The sequence below is a fragment of the Nerophis ophidion genome, linkage group LG19 (genome assembly GCF_033978795.1).
Source record: "Nerophis ophidion isolate RoL-2023_Sa linkage group LG19, RoL_Noph_v1.0, whole genome shotgun sequence".
In the NCBI taxonomy this organism is placed as follows: domain Eukaryota; kingdom Metazoa; phylum Chordata; class Actinopteri; order Syngnathiformes; family Syngnathidae; genus Nerophis; species Nerophis ophidion.
Window position 1 is genome coordinate 46,702,865 of NC_084629.1, and position 20,471 is coordinate 46,723,335.

Genomic DNA, 20,471 nt, shown 5'->3' on the forward strand with positions numbered 1-20,471 from the left:
CCCATTATAATCAATGTGAATAAATGAGGAGCCATCAAACATGTGATGTCATCGTCTGCGACTTCCGGTAGAGGCAGGGCTTTTCTGTTAGCACCGAAAGTTGCGAACTTTATCGTGGATGTTCTCTACTAGATCCTTTCAGCAAAAATATGGCAATATCGCAAAATGATGAAGTATGACACATAGAATGGACCTGCTATCCCCGTTTAAATAAGAACATCTCATTTCAGTAGGCCTTTAAGTGGGAGAACATGCACAATCAGTGGCTGACTAAATACTTTTTTGCCCCACTGTACACACATACATATATATATATATATATATATATATATATATATATATATATATATATATATATATATATATATATATATGTGTGTGTGTGTGTGTGTGTGTATACATACCTGTATGTGTGTGTATGTATATATATATTTATATATATATATGTGTGTGTGTATATATATAAGTTTATATGTATGTGTGTGTGTTTGTGTAGTATATGTATATATATGTAGGTATGGGAAAAATCACAAGACTACTTCATCTCTACAGAACTGTTTCATGAGGGGTTCCCTCAATCATCAGGAAATCTGATGATTGAGGGAACCCCTCATGAAACAGTTCTGTAGAGATGAAGTAGTCTTGTGATTTTTCCCATACCTACATATTGCACTCTACCACGGTATCGAGCACTATTCTCTGGATAATCCAATCAAGATATGTATATATATATAAATATATATATATATATATATATATATATATATATATATATATATATATATATATATATATATATATATATATATATATATATACACATATATATATATATATATATATATATATAAATATATATATATATATATATATATACATAGATATATATATAGATATATATATGTGTGGTCTCAAGGGTAAAACACTAAAACTATTAAAATTCTACCCTGCTCACACCAACATTAAGTGGCACAAAATATCGATTACCGTGTTTACGGTTGTGTAACGAGACACGACATGCACTGAATGCCTAAATAGGGACGCTCACCTCAGTCCGACCTAATAATGAGCTCAGTGTAATTTATTTGCATCCTGGTACTGTGACTAACGTCTGTGTACAGAAACCCCATCACAATGTCTAAACTCTCCAAGTGTGTGCGAGTATCCATCTTCAAGCCTCTTCAGCCACAAGGAGAAGATCTTCATCATGGATCATGTTTTTGTTCGGGCCCGGCCATTGTCTGCCTTCTTCTCCAACCTTGCCCTCGCCCTCCTCATTGTCCTGCACTAACCACCTCCTGACTTTCCCAGAATGCCCACGGGAGTTCTCAGCGGAGACAGAGTCTGAGGACGACGTGACAGCGTGCCACAGCTCGCCGGAGAGGGCCGCCCCTCAGCGCGGTAACACAATGGTGCACGTGTGCTGGCACAGGAACGCCAGCGTGTCCATGGCGGATTTTAGCCTAGCTGTGGAGGTACCGGACAAATGTCGAGCTCCGAGCTGCCCTCTTTCTTCTCCCTCAGACCGCTGACTCACTTTCTCTACGCTCCCCTAATGTTTGCCCTCTTGTCGATTCACTGTGGCGGGTGTACAGTGGGAACAGGATCCTCGGTTTGATTTCTTTGAGCTTGATCAGGGAACACTTGACTATGTGACTTGACTGTGTTATGCAAGTACAGTATCTCACTTTTCCAGTAATAATTTCAGTTTACAAATCAAACTTGGATATACTTTAGGTATAGATCGACTATCCGCTGGAAACGAGTCAACACTTATTTGCGTCCAAAATGGCTCTTCCAGCGTTCTGGGTTGCCTACCACTGCATTAGTGGAAAAGCAGAAAATGAGTGAACGCGACGGAGACTAGGGTTTTCTTACAAACACCTGTCCGTCATCAATAACAGTCCCCGATAACCTGGACAATTCAAACTGTTTTTTGTTTTGGGGAGTGCTCAGAGACTATGGGGTATCGGACTGTGTGATTGTGGCGGTCCACTCCCTGTATGATCAGTGTCAGAGCTTGGTCCGCATTGCCGGCAGAAAGTCGGACACGTTTCCAGTGAGGGTTGGACTCTGCCAAGGCTGCCCTTTGTCACCGATTCTGTTCATAACTTTTATGGACAGAATTTCTCGGCGCAGTCAAGGCGTTGAGGGGTTCCGGTTTGGTGACTGCAGGATTAGGTCTCTGCTTTTTGCAGATGATGTGGTCCTGATGGCTTCATCTGGCCAGGATCTTCAGCTCTCACTGGATCGGTTCGCAGCAGAGTGTGAAGCGACTGGGATGGGAATCAGCACCTCCAAGTCCGAGTCCATGGTTCTTGCCCGGAAAAGGGTGGAGTGCCATCTTCGGGTTGGAGAAGAGATCTTGCCCCAAGTGTGGAGTTCACATACCTCAGGGTTTTTTTTACGAGTGAGGGAAGATTGGATCGGTGCGGCGTCTTCAGTAATGCGGACGCTGTATCGATTCTTTGTGGTGAAGAAGGAGCTGAGCTGGAAGGCAAAGCTCTCAATTTACCGGTCGATCTGCGTTCCCATCCTCACCTATGGTCATGAGCTTTGGGTCATGACCGAAAGGATAAGATCACGGGTACAAGCGGCCCAAATGAGTTTCCAGGTCTCTCCCTTAGAGATAGGGTGAGAAGCTCTGCCATCCGGGAGGAACTCAAAGTAAAGCCGCTGCTCCTCCACATGGAGAGGAGCCAGATGAGGTGGTTCGGGCATCTGGTCAGGATGCCACCCGAACGCCTCCTTAGGGAGGTGTTTAGGGCACGTCCAACCGGTAGGAGGCCCAGGACACGTTGGGAAGACTATCTTTCCTGGCTGGCCTGGGAACACCTCGGGATCCCTGGTAGGAGCTGGACGAAGTGACTGGGGACCCCAGTGACCTCGGATAAGCGAAAGAAGATGAATGGATGGATGGATGGAGACCACTGATGAACCAATGTCTGGTCCAAGATCAGACCTCATCATTTTGTTCTGAATGACTGTACAGAAAACCCCCCATAGACTCCAATGTCTCGTAGTTCCAAAGTAGTCCCGTCACAATACACTAAGTCTGGACTTTAGTATTCAATTGTTGTTGCTCGGCCTCTTGAACTGAGAGGATGCTGTTCTCATTTTACACACTTAGTACCTCTCTGTATTAATAAATGTGGCTTTTTTTTTTAAAAGTTGCATCCTTTCACTCACCACTTGCAACCTCTGCTAATTTGAGAGAATGAGAAGTGTGGTCAACGTAGTAGGTTTTTTGTGGTTCGAAGTCCTCCCTGTGCTGTCGCCACTTTAGCGCTGCCCCTGTGACCCCGTAACGACATCCTCTTCACAGCCTTGCCCGGACGCTGTCAGCGCTTTCTCGTTGGCCCTCGCACCTCGCCGCATGCTTGTCTTTCACCTACTCAGTCTCTGTGTTTCTGTCCTCCCTTCCCTGTCCGTCTTTTGCCCCTCTCCCTTGCTTCTCTGCACCCCCCCCACCTGCGCCAGAAGGCCCTAGTCCTGTCACTGAGAATAAGGTGGGGCCACGCAGTGGGCCGGGACCAGTGCCTCTGTGTGTTATCTGCTGGTACCGTGTACAGAGCCTCTCCTTTAGTGAAGCCTACAGGAGTCTAGAGGTAAAAGAGCCGGGCGGACAGTACGATCAAATAGTGTCCAATCCAAGAGAAGTCTTTAGAACGTCAATATTGTCTATTTTTTAGTTGGCAGTGCATCACAAAATATAATAATAAACATTGTTAATGGCCTGTGAACGCCTCGGGATCCCCCGGGAAGAGCTAGACAAAGTGGCTGGGGAAAGGGAAGTCTGGGTTTCCCTGCTTAGGCTGTTGCCCCCGCGACCCGACCTCGGATAAGCAAAAGAAGATGGACATTAACCTGTGCAACACATTGACAATACACACGTACTCTTAGAAATACAAGTGATCCACTCAGTGTCATAAATCAGCAAAAAAAAACAAATTATTTTTGTAACTTTCAAGACCAGAAAAAATGAAAAATGTCACATCTTATAGCAGGGGTGTCAAACTCTGGCCCGCGGGCCAAATTTGTGTAATTTAATTCGGCCCTTGTGGCAATATCAAATTAACATTAGAGCTGGCCCGCCGGTATTACAACACCGCTAATACTCATACTTACCAACCCTCCCGATTTTCCCGGGAGACTTCCGAATTTCCCCGGAAAAGGGTGGAATGCCATCTCCGGGTTGGGGAGGAGACCCTGCCCCAAGTGGAGGAGTTCAAGTACCTCGGAGTCTTGTTCACGAGTGAGGGAAGAGTGGATCGTGAGATCGACAGGCGGATCGGTGCGGCGTCTTCAGTAATGCGGACGTTGTATCGATCCGTTGTGGGGAAGAAGGAGCTGAGCCGGAAGGCAAAGCTCTCAATTTACCAGTCGATCTACGTTCCCATCCTCACCTATGGTCATGAGCTTTGGGTCATGACCGAAAGGATAAGATCACGGGTACAAGCGGCCCAAATGAGTTTCCAGGTCTCTCCCTTAGAGATAGGGTGAGAAGCTCTGCCATCCGGGAGGAACTCAAAGTAAAGCCGCTGCTCCTCCACATGGAGAGGAGCCAGATGAGGTGGTTCGGGCATCTGGTCAGGATGCCACCCGAACGCCTCCCTAGGGAGGTGTTTAGGGCACGTCCAACCGGTAGGAGGCCACGGGGAAGACCCAGGACACGTTGGGAAGACTATGTCTCCCGGCTGGCCTGGGAACGCCTCGGGATCCCCCGGGAAGAGCTAGACGAAGTGGCTGGGGAGAGGGAAGTCTGGGTTTCCCTGCTTAGGCTGTTGCCCCCGCGACCTGACCTCAGATAAGCGGAAGATGATGGATGGATGGTGGATGGATGGACTTCCGAATTTCAGTGCTCTTGCCGAAAATCACCCAGGGCAACCGTTCTCCCGAATTTCTCTCGATTTCCACCCAAACAACATCATTGGGGACGTGCCTTTAAGGCACTGCGTTCAACGTCCTCTACAACGTGTCGTCCCGTCCGCTTTTTCTCCATACAAACATTGTGTCGGCCCAGTCACATACTATATGCGGACTTTACACACAAACAAGTGAATGCAAAGCGTACTTGGTAAACCGCCATACAGGTCACACTGAGGGTGGCCGTATTAACAACTTTAACACTGTTACAAATATGCGCCACACTGTGAACCCACAGCAAACAAGAACGACAACCACATTTAGGGAGAACATCCGCACCGTAACACAACATAAACACAACAGAACAAATACCAAGAACCCCTTGCAGCACTAACTCTTCCGGGATGCTACAATATTTGAAAATCGATTTTGCATGTCACTATAAAGTTATATAAGCCTTGCTCGTTCAATATTCAATGCAAAACTTGTTTGGGTCCCTATTAAAAGGTTCATTTGTTCAACCTCGGCCCTCGGCTTTGTTCGGTTTTAAATTTTGGCCCACTCTGTATTTGAGTTTGACACCCCTGTCTTATAGTATATAACCCCGTTTCCATACGAGTTGGGGAATTGTGTTAGATGTAAATATAAACAGAATAAAATGATTTGCAAATCCTTTTCAAGCCATATTCAGTTGAATATGCTACAAAGACAACATATTTGATGTTCAAACTCAAAAACATTATTTTTTTTGCAAATAATCATTAATTTTAGAATTTGATGCCAGCATCACGTGACGATAAATACTAATAAAGTTGAGGAATGCTCATCAAACACTTATTTGGAACATCCCACAGGTGTGCAGGCTAATTGGGAACAGGTGGGTGCCATGATTGGCTATAAAAGCAGCTTCCATGAAATGCTAAGTAATTCACAAACAAGGATGGGGTGAGGGTCACCACTTTGTAAGCAAACTGTCAAACAGTTTTAGAACAACATTTCTCAACGAGCTATTGCAAGGAATTTAGGGATTTTACCATCTATGGTCCGTAAAATCATCAAAAGGTTCAGATAATCCGGAGAAATCACTGCACGTAAGCGATGATATTACGGACTTTCGATCCCTCAGGCGGTACGGCATCAAAAACCGATATCAGTGTGTAAAGGATATCACCACATGGGCTCAGGAACACTTCATAAAACCACTGTCAGTAACTACAGTTGGTCGCTACATCTGTAAGTTAAAACTAAGCAAAACCAATGTATTAAAGTTAAAGTTAAAGCCCGAGCTCATCTAAGATGGACTGATGCAAAGTGGAAAGGTGTTCACAATTTCCCAACTCATATGGAAACGGGGTTTGTATATAGCTCGGTTGGTAGAGGGGCCATGCCGGCAACTTGGGGGTTCCAGGTTCGATCCCCGCTTCCGTCATCCTAGTCACTGCCGTTGTGTCCTTGGGCAAGACACTTTACCCACCTGCCCTCAGTGCCACCCACACTGGTTTAAATGTAACTCAGATATTGGGTTACACTATGTAAAAGCGCTTTGTCACAAGAGAAAAGCGCTATATAAATATAATTCACTTCACTTCACTTCTGCAGCAGCTGCAGCAGGACGGAAGCTCCGCTGATGTCTCCGGTAAGAGCAGACTTATCAGCTCAATTTTCTCACCGAAAACTGCCGGTCGACATGTAGTCGGGATCCATGTTCGCTTGACCGCTCTGATCCATAGTAAAGCTTCATCTTTGGGAATTTTAAACAAGGAAACACCGTCTGTGTTTTTGTGGCTATAGGCTAAAAGCTTCCCACCTACATCTTTCTTCTTTGACGTCTCCATTATTAATTGGAACAAATTGCAAAAGATTCAGCAACACAGATGTCCAGAATACCGTGGAATCATGCGGTTAAAGCAGACTACTTATAGCTTGGATCGGGCTGGAAAATAATGTCCGCTACAACCCGAGACGTCAAAAGTACGGGTCATCTTACCGCAACGTTTTCAATCCTAGTCACTGCCGTTGTGTCCTTGGGCAAGACACTTTACCCACCTGCTCCCAGTGCCACCCACACTGGTTTAAATGTAACTTAGATATTGGGTTTCACTATGTAAAAGCGCTTTGAGTCACAAGAGAAAAGCGCTATATAAATATAATTCACTTCACTTCACTTCTGCGGCAGCTGCAGCAGGACGGAAGCTCTGCTGATGTCTCCGGTAAGAGCAGACTTATTACCTCAATTTCCTCACCGAAAACTGCCGGTCGACATGTCGTCGGGATCCATGTTCGCTTGACCGCTCTGATCCATAGTAAAGCTTCATCTTTGGGAATTTTAAACAAGGAAACACCGTCTGTGTTTTTGTGGCTATAGGCTAAAAGCTTCCCACCTACATCTTTCTTCTTTGACGTCTCCATTATTAATTGAACAAATTGCAAAAGATTCAGCAACACAGATGTCCAGAATACTGTGGAATTATGCGATTAAAGCAGACTAATTATAGCTTGGATCGGGCTGGAAAATAATGTCCGCTACAACCCGAGACGTCAAACATACGCGTCATCATTCCGCAACGTTTTCAACAGGACACTTGGCGGGAAATTTAAAATTGCAATTTAGTAAACTAAAGCGGCCGTATTGGCATGTGTTGCAATGTTAATATTTCATCATTGATATATAAACTATCAGACTGTGTGGTCGCTAGTAGTGGCTTTCAGTAGGTCTTTAAGTGCAGAATGTTCAGGAACCACAATGACAAAGGACAGTGATTACAGTAATCAAAGCATTAATTGATTGATTGATTGATACTTTTATTAGTAGATTGCACAGTACAGTACATATTCCATACAAGTGACCACTAAATGGTAACACCCGGATAAGTTTTTTAACTTAATTAATTCACGGTTTGATTTGTGTCTGACCCGTCTGGTGTCTTCTAGAACCAGCTGTCGGGGAACCTGCTGCGGAAGTTCAAGAGCAGCAACGGCTGGCAGAAGCTGTGGGTGGTCTTCACCAACTTCAGTCTCTTTTTCTACAAGTCGCATCAGGTGAGGCCCACACACCGCCCTTCACTTTGGAATGACTCGGCTTCTTAGTCCTAGGTCAGATCTTGCTGGAAAACACTGCATGGCTGCGCTTACCGTGTTCTAAACTTTGCACCTTTTCATTTATTGTGATGCTTTTTGTCTTATCCTACAATAGTGTAGTCGAACCCACTCTTGTACGTCCACACTGCAAAAAGTCAGTGTTCAAAAACAGGGGAAAAACATACAAAAGTTAGGGCTATTTTACTTGAACTAAGCAAAATTATCAGCCAGTAAAACAAGAAAATTCGGCTTGTCAAGACTTTCCAAAACAAGTCAAATCATCTAACTTCAATGAACCCAAAAAAAGTAAATTCTCACTAATAATCAATCAATGTTTACTTATATAGCCCTAAATCACGAGTGTCTCAAAGGACTGCACAAACCACAACGACGTCTTCGGCTCAGATCCCACATCAGGGCCTCTAGGGGAGACCGGTGCAATGGACGTCGAGTGGGTCTAACATGATAGTGAGGATCCAGTCCATAGTGGATCTAACATAATAGTGTGAGTCCAGTCCATAATGGATCTAACATAATAGTGGGAGAGTCCAGTCCATAGTGGATCTAACATAATAGTGTGTGAGTCCAGTCCATAGTGGATCTAACATAATAGTGAGAGTCCAGTCCATAGTGGATCTAACATAATAGTGAGAGTCCAGTCCATAGTGGATCTAACATAATAGTGAGAGTCCAGTCCATAGTGGATCTAACATAATAGTGTGAGAGTCCAGTCCATAGTGGATCTAACATAATAGTGAGAGTCCAGTCCATAGTGCATCTAACATAATAGTGTGAGAGTCCAGTCCATAGTGGATCTAACATAATAGTGTGAGTCCAGTCCACAGTGGATCTAACATAATAGTGTGAGAGTCCAGTCCATAGTGGATCTAACATAATAGTGGGAGAGTCCAGTCCATAGTGGATCTAACATAATAGTGTGTGAGTCCAGTCCATAGTGGATCTAACATAATAGTGTGAGTCCAGTCCACAGTGGATCTAACATAATAGTGGGAGAGTCCAGTCCATAGTGGATCTAACATAATAGTGGGAGAGTCCAGTCCATAGTGGATCTAACATAATAGTGTGTGAGTCCAGTCCATAGTGGATCTAACATAATAGTGTGAGTCCAGTCCACAGTGGATCTAACATAATAGTGGGAGAGTCCAGTCCATAGTGGATCTAACATAATAGTGTGTGAGTCCAGTCCATAGTGGATCTAACATAATAGTGAGAGTCCAGTCCATAGTGGATCTAACATAATAGTGAGAGTCCAGTCCATAGTGGATCTAACATAATAGTGAGAGTCCAGTCCATAGTGGATCTAACATAATAGTGTGAGTCCAGTCCATAATGGATCTAACATAATAGTGGGAGAGTCCAGTCCATAGTGGATCTAACATAATAGTGTGTGAGTCCAGTCCATAGTGGATCTAACATAATAGTGAGAGAGTCCAGTCCATAGTGGATCTAACATAATAGTGTGAAAGTCCAGTCCATAGTGGATCTAACATAATAGTGAGAGTCCAGTCCATAGTGGATCTAACATAATAGTGAGAGTCCAGTCCATAGTGGATCTAACATAATAGTGAGAGTCCAGTCCATAGTGGATCTAACATAATAGTGAGAGTCCAGTCCATAGTGGATCTAACATAATAGTGTGAGAGTCCAGTCCATAGTGGATCTAACATAATAGTGAGAGTCCAGTCCATAGTGCATCTAACATAATAGTGTGAGAGTCCAGTCCATAGTGGATCTAACATAATAGTGTGAGTCCAGTCCATAGTGGATCTAAGATAATAGTGAGAGTCCAGTCCATAGTGGATCTAACATAATAGTGGTAGTCTAGTCCATAGTGGATCTAACATAATAGTGAGAGTCCAGTCCATGGTGGATTTAACATAATAGTGAGAGTCCAGTCCATAGTGGATCTAACATAATAGTGAAAGTCCAGTCCATAGTGGATCTAACATAATAGTGTGAGAGTCCAGTCCGTAGTGGATCTAACATAATAGTGAGAGTCCAGTCCATAGTGGATCTAACATAATAGTGAGAGTCCAGTCCGTAGTGGATCTAACATAATAGTGTGAGAGTCCAGTCCATAGTGGATCTAACATAATAGTGAGAGTCCAGTCCATAGTGGATCTAACATAATAGTGAGAGTCCAGTCCATAGTGGATCTAACATAATAGTGTGAGTCCAGTCCATAGTGGATCTAACATAATAGTGAGAGTCCAGTCCATAGTAATAACAAGTGCACTTTTCTTGGTAGAAAAAAAAGACCTTTTTGCTCAATATGTTGAAAAGTATTCCTAAATAAAGTAAATGCTAGTGTCATTATCTTGACATCATGATTGTATTTCATGCTTGAAATAAGACATTACTTTGAAAAAGTAGTTTTATACTTGTGAGTGTTGATGACACAGCTTTGCAACACTTGATATTCTAGTTTCAAGCATGTTTTACTCAATATAGGTCATCACATCTCAGCAACAAGCTGTAATATCTTACTGAGATCAAGTAAAACACTAATAAATTCATAAAAGAACCAAACTTTATGAATGTTGTTTTCTCACACACTGCTGGACTTACACACTCCTGTTTGCTTTTACTATCATTTCTATGCTTCTGTATTTCTCTGATTTTGAAGATTGATTTATACTGGGTAGAGATGTCCGGTAATATCGGACTGCTGATATCATCGGCCGATAAATGCTATAAAATGTAATAATGGAAATTATCGGTATTCGTTTCAAAAAGTAAAATGTATGACTATTTAAAACACTGCTGTAGGGAAAAGTACAGAGCGCCAATAAACTTTGTGTGCCGTCCCGGTCACATACTATCTACGGCTTTTCACACACACAAGTGAATGCAATGCATACTTGGTCAACAGCCATACAGGTCACACTGAGGGTGGCCGTATAAACAACTGTAACACTGGTACAAATATGCACCACACTGTGAACCCACACCAAACAAGAATGACAAACACATTTCGGGAGAACATCCGCACCGTAACGCAACAGAACAAATACCCAGAACCCCTTGCAGCACTTACCCTTCCGCGACGCTACAATACAGACTTAGAAAAACTTTAATGACCCACAAGGGAAATTGTTCCACACAGTCGCTCAGTTACAATGATGGAAAGTGTAAGGATGGAAAGGACACCCCCCTCCTCAACCTCCTCATGCTCTTTCAGGGAGAGCATGTCCCAAATTCCAAGCTGCTGTTTTGAGGCACGTTAAAAAAAGATAATGCACTTTGTGACTTCAATAATAAATATGGCAGTGCCATGTTGGCATTTTTTTTTTCCATAACTTGAGTGGATTTATTTTGGAAAACCTTGTTAAATTGTTTAATGCATCCAGCGGGGCATCACAACCATAATAATGTGTTAATTCCACCACTGTGTATTTTGGTATTGGTTGATAATATGGACAATAATAATGATAATAATATTAATAACAAATTTTATTTGTAAAAAAAACACTTTACGTTCAGCAAACAACCTCAAAGTGCCACAGTGTAAAAAAAATAGTAATAATAATAATAATAGTACAAAGATAATAAAAATAAATAAAATATAAAACTAGAAACAGCCCAATAGCTAGAACCTGCATGCATGTCTATAAGAAGGCTTTTTTTTTTAAAAAAGATGGGTTTTAAGCCTTTTTTAAAAGCATCCACAGTCTAAGGTGCCCTCAGGTGGTCAGGGAGAGCGTTCCAAAGACTGGGAGCAGCTGAGCAGTCTGCCATTGTTCGTAGCTTTGTCCGTGGAGGTTGGAGGAGGTTAGCCGTTTGGAGCGGAGGTGTCGTGGGAGGATTTGGGGGTGAGCAGTTCTTTGACGTAGAGGGGGGCATTTCCATGGAGGCACTGGTGAGTTAGTAGGGAGATTTTGAATTCAATCCTGAGTGGAACAGGAAGCCAGTGAAGGGATTTGAGAGTCGGTGTGATGTGGTCATGTTTCCGCACTCTCAATATCGGATATCGGCAAAAAAGCCATTATCGAACATCTCTTAAAAAAAACAAAAATGAATGAAATGATTATGTATTGTTATCTCAGACAAACTTCATGTAGTTTTGATCATTTCCCAGGATGATTATCCTCTGGCCAGCCTCCCCCTGCTGGGTTACTCCGTCACCATCCCCTCCGAGTCGGAGAACATCCACAAGGACTACGTCTTTAAGCTGCATTTCAAGTCCCACGTCTACTACTTCCGCTCGGAGAGCCAACACACCTTCGAAAGGTAACCTTCGTGCGTAGTGCACCATACGCACCAGGGGTGTCCAAACTTTTTCCACCAAAATTCAAGCATGCGGGGGCCATTTGGATATGTTTCATTTTCAAACTATAACAAAATATATGGATTTTTTTTTTTTTATCCTTATGGCTCCTGGGGAGCATAGACGGTCTCAGTCACTAAAATGTTAAAAATAAGTCAAATTATTATTATTTTTTTTTTTATTCAATGCTTACAGTAAATCTATATCAACCTCAGGTTGATATAAAGTAAAACAAATACGGTTTTATGCTTTTTCTGTCAAAGACAACCTTGTTTTTTTATAATAAAACTGAAATATGCAGTATTTAGATAGATAGATAGATAGTAGTTTATTGATTCCTTCAGGAGAGTTCCTTTATTTAGCAATAAAAGCCCTCAAAGATCAATAATGCAGGACACAATTGATTTTAATTATTGAAGGTATGGTACACCAAAAGTTGACACTTGGAAAAAAGCCCAACTTTATTTTGGAAGGTATGGTACACCAAAAGTTGACACTTGGAAAAAAGCCCAACTTTATTTTGGAAGGTATGGTACACCAAAAGTTGACACTTGGTAAAAATCCCGACTTTATTTTGGAAGGGATGGTACTCCAAAAATTGACACTTAGAAAAAATCCCGACTTTATTTTGGAAGGGATGGTACACCAAAAGTTGACACTTAGAAAAAGTCCCGACTTTATTTTGGAAGGTATGGTACACCAAAAGTTGACACTTAGAAAAAAATCCCGACTTTTACTTTTGAAGGTATGGTACACCAAAAGTTGACACTTACAAAAAATCCCGACTTTATTTTGGAAGGGATGGTACACCAAAAGTTGACACTTGGTAAAAATCCCGACTTTATTTTGGAAGGTATGGTACACCAAAAGTTGATACTTACAAAAAATCCCGACTTTATTTTGGAAGGTATGGTACACCAAAAGTTGACACTTACAAAAAATCCAGACTTTATTTTGGAAGGTATGGTACACCAAAAGTTGACACTTGGTAAAAATCCCGACTTTATTTTGGAAGGGATGGTACTCCAAAAATTGACACTTACAAAAAATCCCGACTTTATTTTGGAAGGGATGGTACACCAAAAGTTGACACTTAAGCAACAAATCCAACTTTTTTGAAAAGTTGAATAAAATCCTACTGAATATATTTGAGATCCGAAAGGTTCCCCACTCATAAAGTGATGCATTTGTATTAGTTTTTTTAAAAAAAATTTTACTTTTAACACTTAAAATTCTAGATCAACTTCCAATATATCTGTCGATTTTAAGTTTGAACTATTATTTTGTTTGTTTTATGCTCTTTTGTCACACAACATATGCAATATTTTATCCACATGAAACATTTTAAAGTGATAATTTTTAAGTAATAATTCGTTATAACATAGATTTTTTGTCCTTTTTTTTTTTAGCAATGGAAAAAAAAAAAGAAAATAAAAACAAAAGGAAAAAAAAAACTGCCTGCATGGCAGCTTTGTGTCAACATTGCCACTTTTTCTCATTAGATTTCACCTCATTCCACTTTTTTTTAATTTTTTTTTTTAATTTTTGCAATACTATCAATTTTGCAATTTTTGCAGAAAGTGTGGCAGGCTGGTAAACGATTAGCCGCACTTTGGACACCCCTGATATATATCTTTAGCATGACAGGCCTCATGTGTTGCTTCAGGTGGATGGAGGTGATCGGCAGCGCCACGGCCCCCTCAAGTCGGCTCCGGAACGGCAAGGACTCGCACTGAGTCAGCCTCTTTTGAGGTTTTTGTTTTGTTTTGTTCTCACGGTGACACGTCCGCTGGTTTCGACTGCATCACAGACTGCTTTTCTCTTTTTGCCATTGTTTTTTTTACAGCTCAGCTCTTTTTTACAGGATGTCCCTTTCTACCGTTTTTTAGCATTTAGAGCCACTTCCAGTTCCTGGTTGTCTTTTTTTTTGGGTTAGTTTTTTACAGCAGAACCATGTGGATGTTCTCTCTTTGGCGGTCCTCACTTTGTTGGTTTTCACTTTACACATTCCGATCAATATTCTCCTGGACTTTATAATGCATTTTTTTTATTTTTATTGTTTGAACGTCGACGCCATAACATCCAAGCTACCCTTTAAAAGTCTGGCTTTTTTTGTTTTGTTTTGGACAAAATAGGATTTTGTTTTGGGTAATTTTCAAACGATCGACGCCAGTACCATTCTTAAAAAATTATATTTAAACTTAAACCCCGATTTTGCATTTTTGAATCAAGGGAATGTTTGCAGCTGTAGTCATGTAAAAACAACAAAAAATAAGCTTTAAAAGTAATGTTTTTTTTGGGGGAGGGGGTAGTTTTTTACAGCAGAACCATGTGGATGTTCTCTCTTTGGCGGTCCTCACTTTGTTGGTTTTCACTTTACACATTCCGATCAATATTCTCCTGGACTTTATAATGCATTTTTTTTATTTTTATTGTTTGAACGTCGACGCCATAACATCCAAGCTACCCTTTAAAAGTCTGGCTTTTTTTGTTTTGTTTTGGACAAAATAGGATTTTGTTTTGGGTCATTTTCAAACTATAGACAACGGTGCCATTCTTAAAAATTTCTATTTAAACTTCAATCTCGATTTTGCATTTTTATATCAAGGGAATGTTTGCAACTGGTAGTCATGTAAAAAGAACAAAAAATAAGCTTTAAAAGTAATGTTTTTTTTGGGGGAGGGGGTAGTTTTTTATAGCAGAACCATGTGGATGTTCTCTCTTTGGCGGTCCTCACTTTGTTGGTTTTCACTTTTAGTACTAAACACATTCCGATCAATATTCTCCTGGACTTTATAATGCATTTTTTTTTTTTATTATTGTTGAACGTCGACGCCATAACATCCAAGCCACCCTTTAAAAGTCTGGCTTTTTTTGTTTTGTTTTGGACAAAATGGGACTTTGTTTTGGGTCATTTTCAAACTATCGACGCCGGCACCATTCTTAAAAAATTATATTTAAACTTCAATCTCGATTTTGCATTTTTGAAACAAGGGAATGTTTGCAGCTGTAGTCATGTAAAAACAACAAAAAATAAACTTTAAAAGTAACGTTTTTTTGGGGGGTGGGGTAGTTTTTTACAGCAGAACCATGTGGATGTTCTCTCTTTGGCGGTCCTCACTTTGTTGGTTTTCACTTTTAGTACTAAACACATATTCCAAGCAATATTCTTCTGGACTTTATAATGCAGTTTTTTTTTTAATTGTTGTTGAACGTCGACGCCATAACATCCAAGCCACCCTTTAAAAGTCTGGCTTTTTTTGTTTTGTTTTGGACAAAATGGGACTTTGTTTTGGGTCATTTTCAAACTATCGACGCCGGCACCATTCTTAAAAAATTATATTTAAACTTCAATCTTGATTTTGCATTTTTGAATCAAGGGAATGTTTGCAACTGGTAGTCATGTAAAAAGAACAAAAAATAAACTTTAAAAGTAATGTTTATTTGGGGGGAGGGGGTAGTTTTTTATAGCAGAACCATGTGGATGTTCTCTCTTTGGCGGTCCTCACTTTGTTGGTTTTCACTTTTAGTACTAAACACATATTCCAAGCAATATTCTTCTGGACTTTATAATGCAGTTTTTTTTTTAATTGTTGTTGAACGTCGACGCCATAACATCCAAGCCACCCTTTAAAAGTCTGGCTTTTTTTGTTTTGTTTTGGACAAAATGGGACTTTGTTTTGGGTCATTTTCAAACTATCGACGCCGGCACCATTCTTAAAAAATTATATTTAAACTTCAATCTTGATTTTGCATTTTTGAATCAAGGGAATGTTTGCAACTGGTAGTCATGTAAAAAGAACAAAAAATAAGCTTTAAAGGTAATGTTTTTTTGGGGGGGGGGGGGGGTAGTTTTTTACAGCAGAACCATGTGGATGTTTTCTCTTTGGCGGTCCTCACTTTGTTGGTTTTCACTTTTAGTACTAAACACATATTCCAAGCAATATTCTTCTGGACTTTATAATGCAGTTTTTTTTTTTTATTGTTGTTGAACGTCGACGCCATAACATCCAAGCCACCCTTTAAAAGTCTGGCATGTTTTGTTTTGTTTTGGACAAAATAGGATTATGTTTTGGGTCATTTTCAAACTATAGACAACGGTGCCATTCTTAAAAATTTCTATTTAAACTTCAATCTCGATTTTGCATTTTTATATCAAGGGAATGTTTGCAACTGGTAGTCATGTAAAAAGAACAAAAAATAAACTTTAAAAGTAATGTTTATTTGGGGGGAGGGGGTAGTTTTTTATAGCAGAACCATGTGGATGTTCTCTCTTTGGCGGTCCTCACTTTGTTGGTTTTCACTTTTAGTACTAAACACATATTCCAAGCAATATTCTTCTGGACTTTATAATGCAGTTTTTTTTTTTTATTGTTGTTGAACGTCGACGCCATAACATTCAAGCCACCCTTTAAAAGTCTGGCATGTTTTGTTTTGTTTTGGACAAAATAGGATTGTGTTTTGGGTCATTTTCAAACTATAGACAACGGTGCCATTCTTAAAAATTTCTATTTAAACTTCAATCTCGATTTTGCATTTTTATATCAAGGGAATGTTTGCAACTGGTAGTCATGTAAAAAGAACAAAAAATAAGCTTTAAAAGTAATGTTTTTTTTTTGGGGGGGGGGGGTAGTTTTTTATAGCAGAACCATGTGGATGTTCTCTCTTTGTCGGTCCTCACTTTGTTGGTTTTCACTTTTAGTACTAAACACATATTCCAAGCAATATTCTTCTGGACTTTATAATGCAGTTTTGTTTTTTTATTGTTGTTGAACGTCGACGCCATAACATTCAAGCCACCCTTTAAAAGTCTGGCATGTTTTTTTTTGTTTTGGACAAAATAGGATTTTGTTTTGGGTCATTTTCAATAGATCGACGCCGGTGCCATTTTTAAAAAATTGTATTTAAACTTCAATCTCGATTTTGCATTTTTAAATCAAGGGAATTTTTGCAACTGTATTCATGTAAAAACAACAAAAAATAAGCTTTAAAAGTAATGCTTGAAACTAAATACAAACTTTTTAACTGCAGTTCTGCCCTTCTTTGAGCCACTGTCTGAAGTAGCTCTTTTTTTAGGTGCCAATGAAAGGAAATATGCATTTGATAACATTTAAGTGGAGATCGATGCAATGCCAAATGTCTGCTCTTGCTTGGAGATCTTTGAAAATTTATTAAAAAAATTAAAAAATATATTTTTCCAAGTCTACGCTTACACCTGTGACCTGGAGGCGGCACTACAGGACGACTTGTTATCATTCCCCTCTCTTTCTTCCAGTTTTCTTATTGGTACTGACAATTTCCAATCAAACAATGGATGTCTAACTTTTTGCAACTCAACGCTAAGAAAACGGAAATGCTGATTATCGGTCCTGCTAGTTTAGTCTTTATTCGAAGGGACAATGCACACAAACATTTAGCTCAAAGACAGATATCTTCTGTACTAGATTATAGCTAAATAGATCATTTCCATCTGCATTCCCTGGCTACCTAAGTTAGAGGGATACAAAAATAATACTATAAAATTATAACAATAAAATCATACCATAGCATGTAATCAAATTTAAGAAAAGTCATAAAATGCCCTTTCATGGACACATACTTAATATAGAATACAACCACACCTCATTTACATCACACACACAAAGACAATACATGCACATCTGTCATCATTTGTAAAAACAAACATGATTTTAACAGACACACATCACAATTTACAACAAAAATGCTGTCATGGATAAATATAATACACATGAAGTTGTTGTGTCAATCATAGTGGCCACCTTATTGACCGTGTTAGCAGCTTTGATTGCTCCAAAGCCACTTTTTAACTAGACACCGACACATATTTAACAATAACACTTTGACATTTGACAACCAAACAATTGCACAAGGCGACTCGGTAAAGAATCTGGCTTTTACCCAACTCTCGTTTGAGTCACACATTAAAACGACCTTCTTTCATCGCCGTAATATTGAAAAAATGTGTTCCATTTTGTCCACTAAAGACGCTGAGATCATTATTCGTGCGTTTGTTACGCCTCGTCTCGATTACTGTAACGTATTATTTTGGGGTCTCCCCATGTCTAGCATTAAAAGATTACAGTTGGTACAAAATGCGGCTGCTAGACTTTTGACAAGAACAAGAAAGTTTGATCATATTACGCCTATACTGTATATACCTTTATATACATACATATATACCTATACTGTATATACCTTTATATACATATATACATATATATATATACCTATACTGTATATACCTTTATATACATATATACATACATATATACCTATACTGTATATACCTTTATATACATATATACATACATATATACCTGTACTGTATATACCTTTATATACATATATACATACATACAGTATATACCTATACTGTATATACCTTTATATACATATATACATACATATATACCTATACTGTATATACCTTTATATACATATATACATACATATATACCTATACTGTATATACCTTTATATACATTTATACATACATATATACCTATACTGTATATACTTTTATATACATATATACATACATATATACCTTTATATACATATATACATACATATATACCTATACTGTATATACCTTTATATACATATATACATACATATACTGTATATACCTTTATATACATATATACATACATATATACCTATACTGGCTCACCTGCACTGGCTTCCTGTGCACTTAAGATGTGACTTTAAGGTTTTACTACTTACGTATAAAATACTACACGGTCTAACTCCATCCTATCTTGCCGATTGTATTGTACCATATGTCCCGGCAAGAAATCTGCGTTCAAAAGACTCCGGCTTATTAGTGATTCCTAGAGCCCAAAAAACGTCTGCGGGCTATAGAGCGTTTTCCGTCCGGGCTCCAGTACTCTGGAATGCCCTTCCGGTAACAGTTCGAGATGCTACCTCAGTAGAAGCATTTAAGTCTCACCTTAAAACTCATTTGTATACTCTAGCCTTTAAATAGACCCCTTTTTAGACCAGTTGATCTGCCGTTTCTTTTCTGCTCTGCCCCCCCTGGGGCACAGATTCAGTGGCCATGGATGACGCGGTAGCTGTCCAGAGTCGGGACCCAGGGTCGACCACTCGCCTGTGCATCGGTTGGAGACATCTCTGCGCTGCTGACCTGTCTCCGATCGGGATGGTCTTCTGCTGGCCCCACTATGGACTGGACTTTCACTATTTTGTTAGATCCACTATGGACTGGACTCTCACTATTTTGTTAGATCCACTATGGACTGGACTCTCACTATTTTGTTAGATCCACTATGGACTGGACTCTCACTATTATGTTAGATCCACTATGGACTGGACTCTCACACTATTATATTAGATCCACTATGGACTGGACTCTCACACTATTATGTTAGATCCACTATGGACTGGACTCTCACTATTATGTTAGATCCACTATGGACTGGACTCTCACACTATTATATTAGATCCACTATGGACTGGACTCTCACACTATTATGTTAGATCCACTATGGACTGGACTCTCACTATTATGTTAGATCCACTATGGACTGGATTCTCACTATCATGTTAGATCCACTATGGACTGGACTCTCACACTATTATGTTAGATCCACTATGGACTGGACTCTCACACTATTATGTTAGATCCACTATGGACTGGACTCTCACACTATTATGTTAGATCCACTATGGACTGGACTTTCACTATTATGTTAGATCCACTATGGACTGGATTCTCACTATTATGTTAGATCCACTATGGAGTGGACTCTCATTATTATGTTAGATCCACTATGGACTGGACTCTCACACTATTATATTAGATCCACTATGGACTGGACTCTCACACTATTATGTTAGATCCACTATGGACTGGACTCTCACTATTATGTTAGATCCACTATGGACTGGACTCTCACTATTATGTTAGATCCACTATGGACTGGACTCTCACACTATTATGTTAGATCCACTATGGACTGGACTCTCACAATATTATACTCGATCCACTTGACGTCCATTGTACTATTAGCCCCCCCCCCCCCCCCCCCCCGCCCTTAAGGGGGGGCTCTAATTCCCCACATCTGCGGTCCTCTCCCCGGTTTCTCATTGTCCCAATGAGGTTAAGTTTTTCCTTACCCTGATGCAGCAATACAGTTTTACTTCCACTCTGTGTCCAATCAGGTGGCTGTGCAGTGATTCTGGAACTGGTACATGG

The 20,471-nt window shown here is 40.1% G+C and overlaps 1 protein-coding gene across 5 annotated transcripts in view; it reads left to right on the plus strand.

Annotated features, from left to right (window-relative positions):
- Positions 1–17,422, plus strand: part of LOC133538478 (FERM, ARHGEF and pleckstrin domain-containing protein 1-like) — a 200,803-nt gene extending 183,381 nt beyond the window's left edge. For 4 of the 5 annotated variants that reach the window (XM_061880134.1, XM_061880135.1, XM_061880133.1 and 1 more), the window contains 4 exons: positions 1,312–1,475; positions 7,798–7,905; positions 12,044–12,195; positions 13,899–17,422. In XM_061880134.1, the coding sequence (XP_061736118.1) occupies positions 1,312–1,475; positions 7,798–7,905; positions 12,044–12,195; positions 13,899–13,968 (494 nt within the window). In that variant the 3' untranslated portion in view covers positions 13,969–17,422. Of the gene's footprint in view, positions 1–1,311; positions 1,476–3,480; positions 3,609–7,797; positions 7,906–12,043; positions 12,196–13,898 lie in introns of all 5 variants that reach the window. The other variant, XM_061880136.1, reaches the window with a different exon arrangement.
- Positions 17,423–20,471: the final 3,049 nt, after the last annotated feature.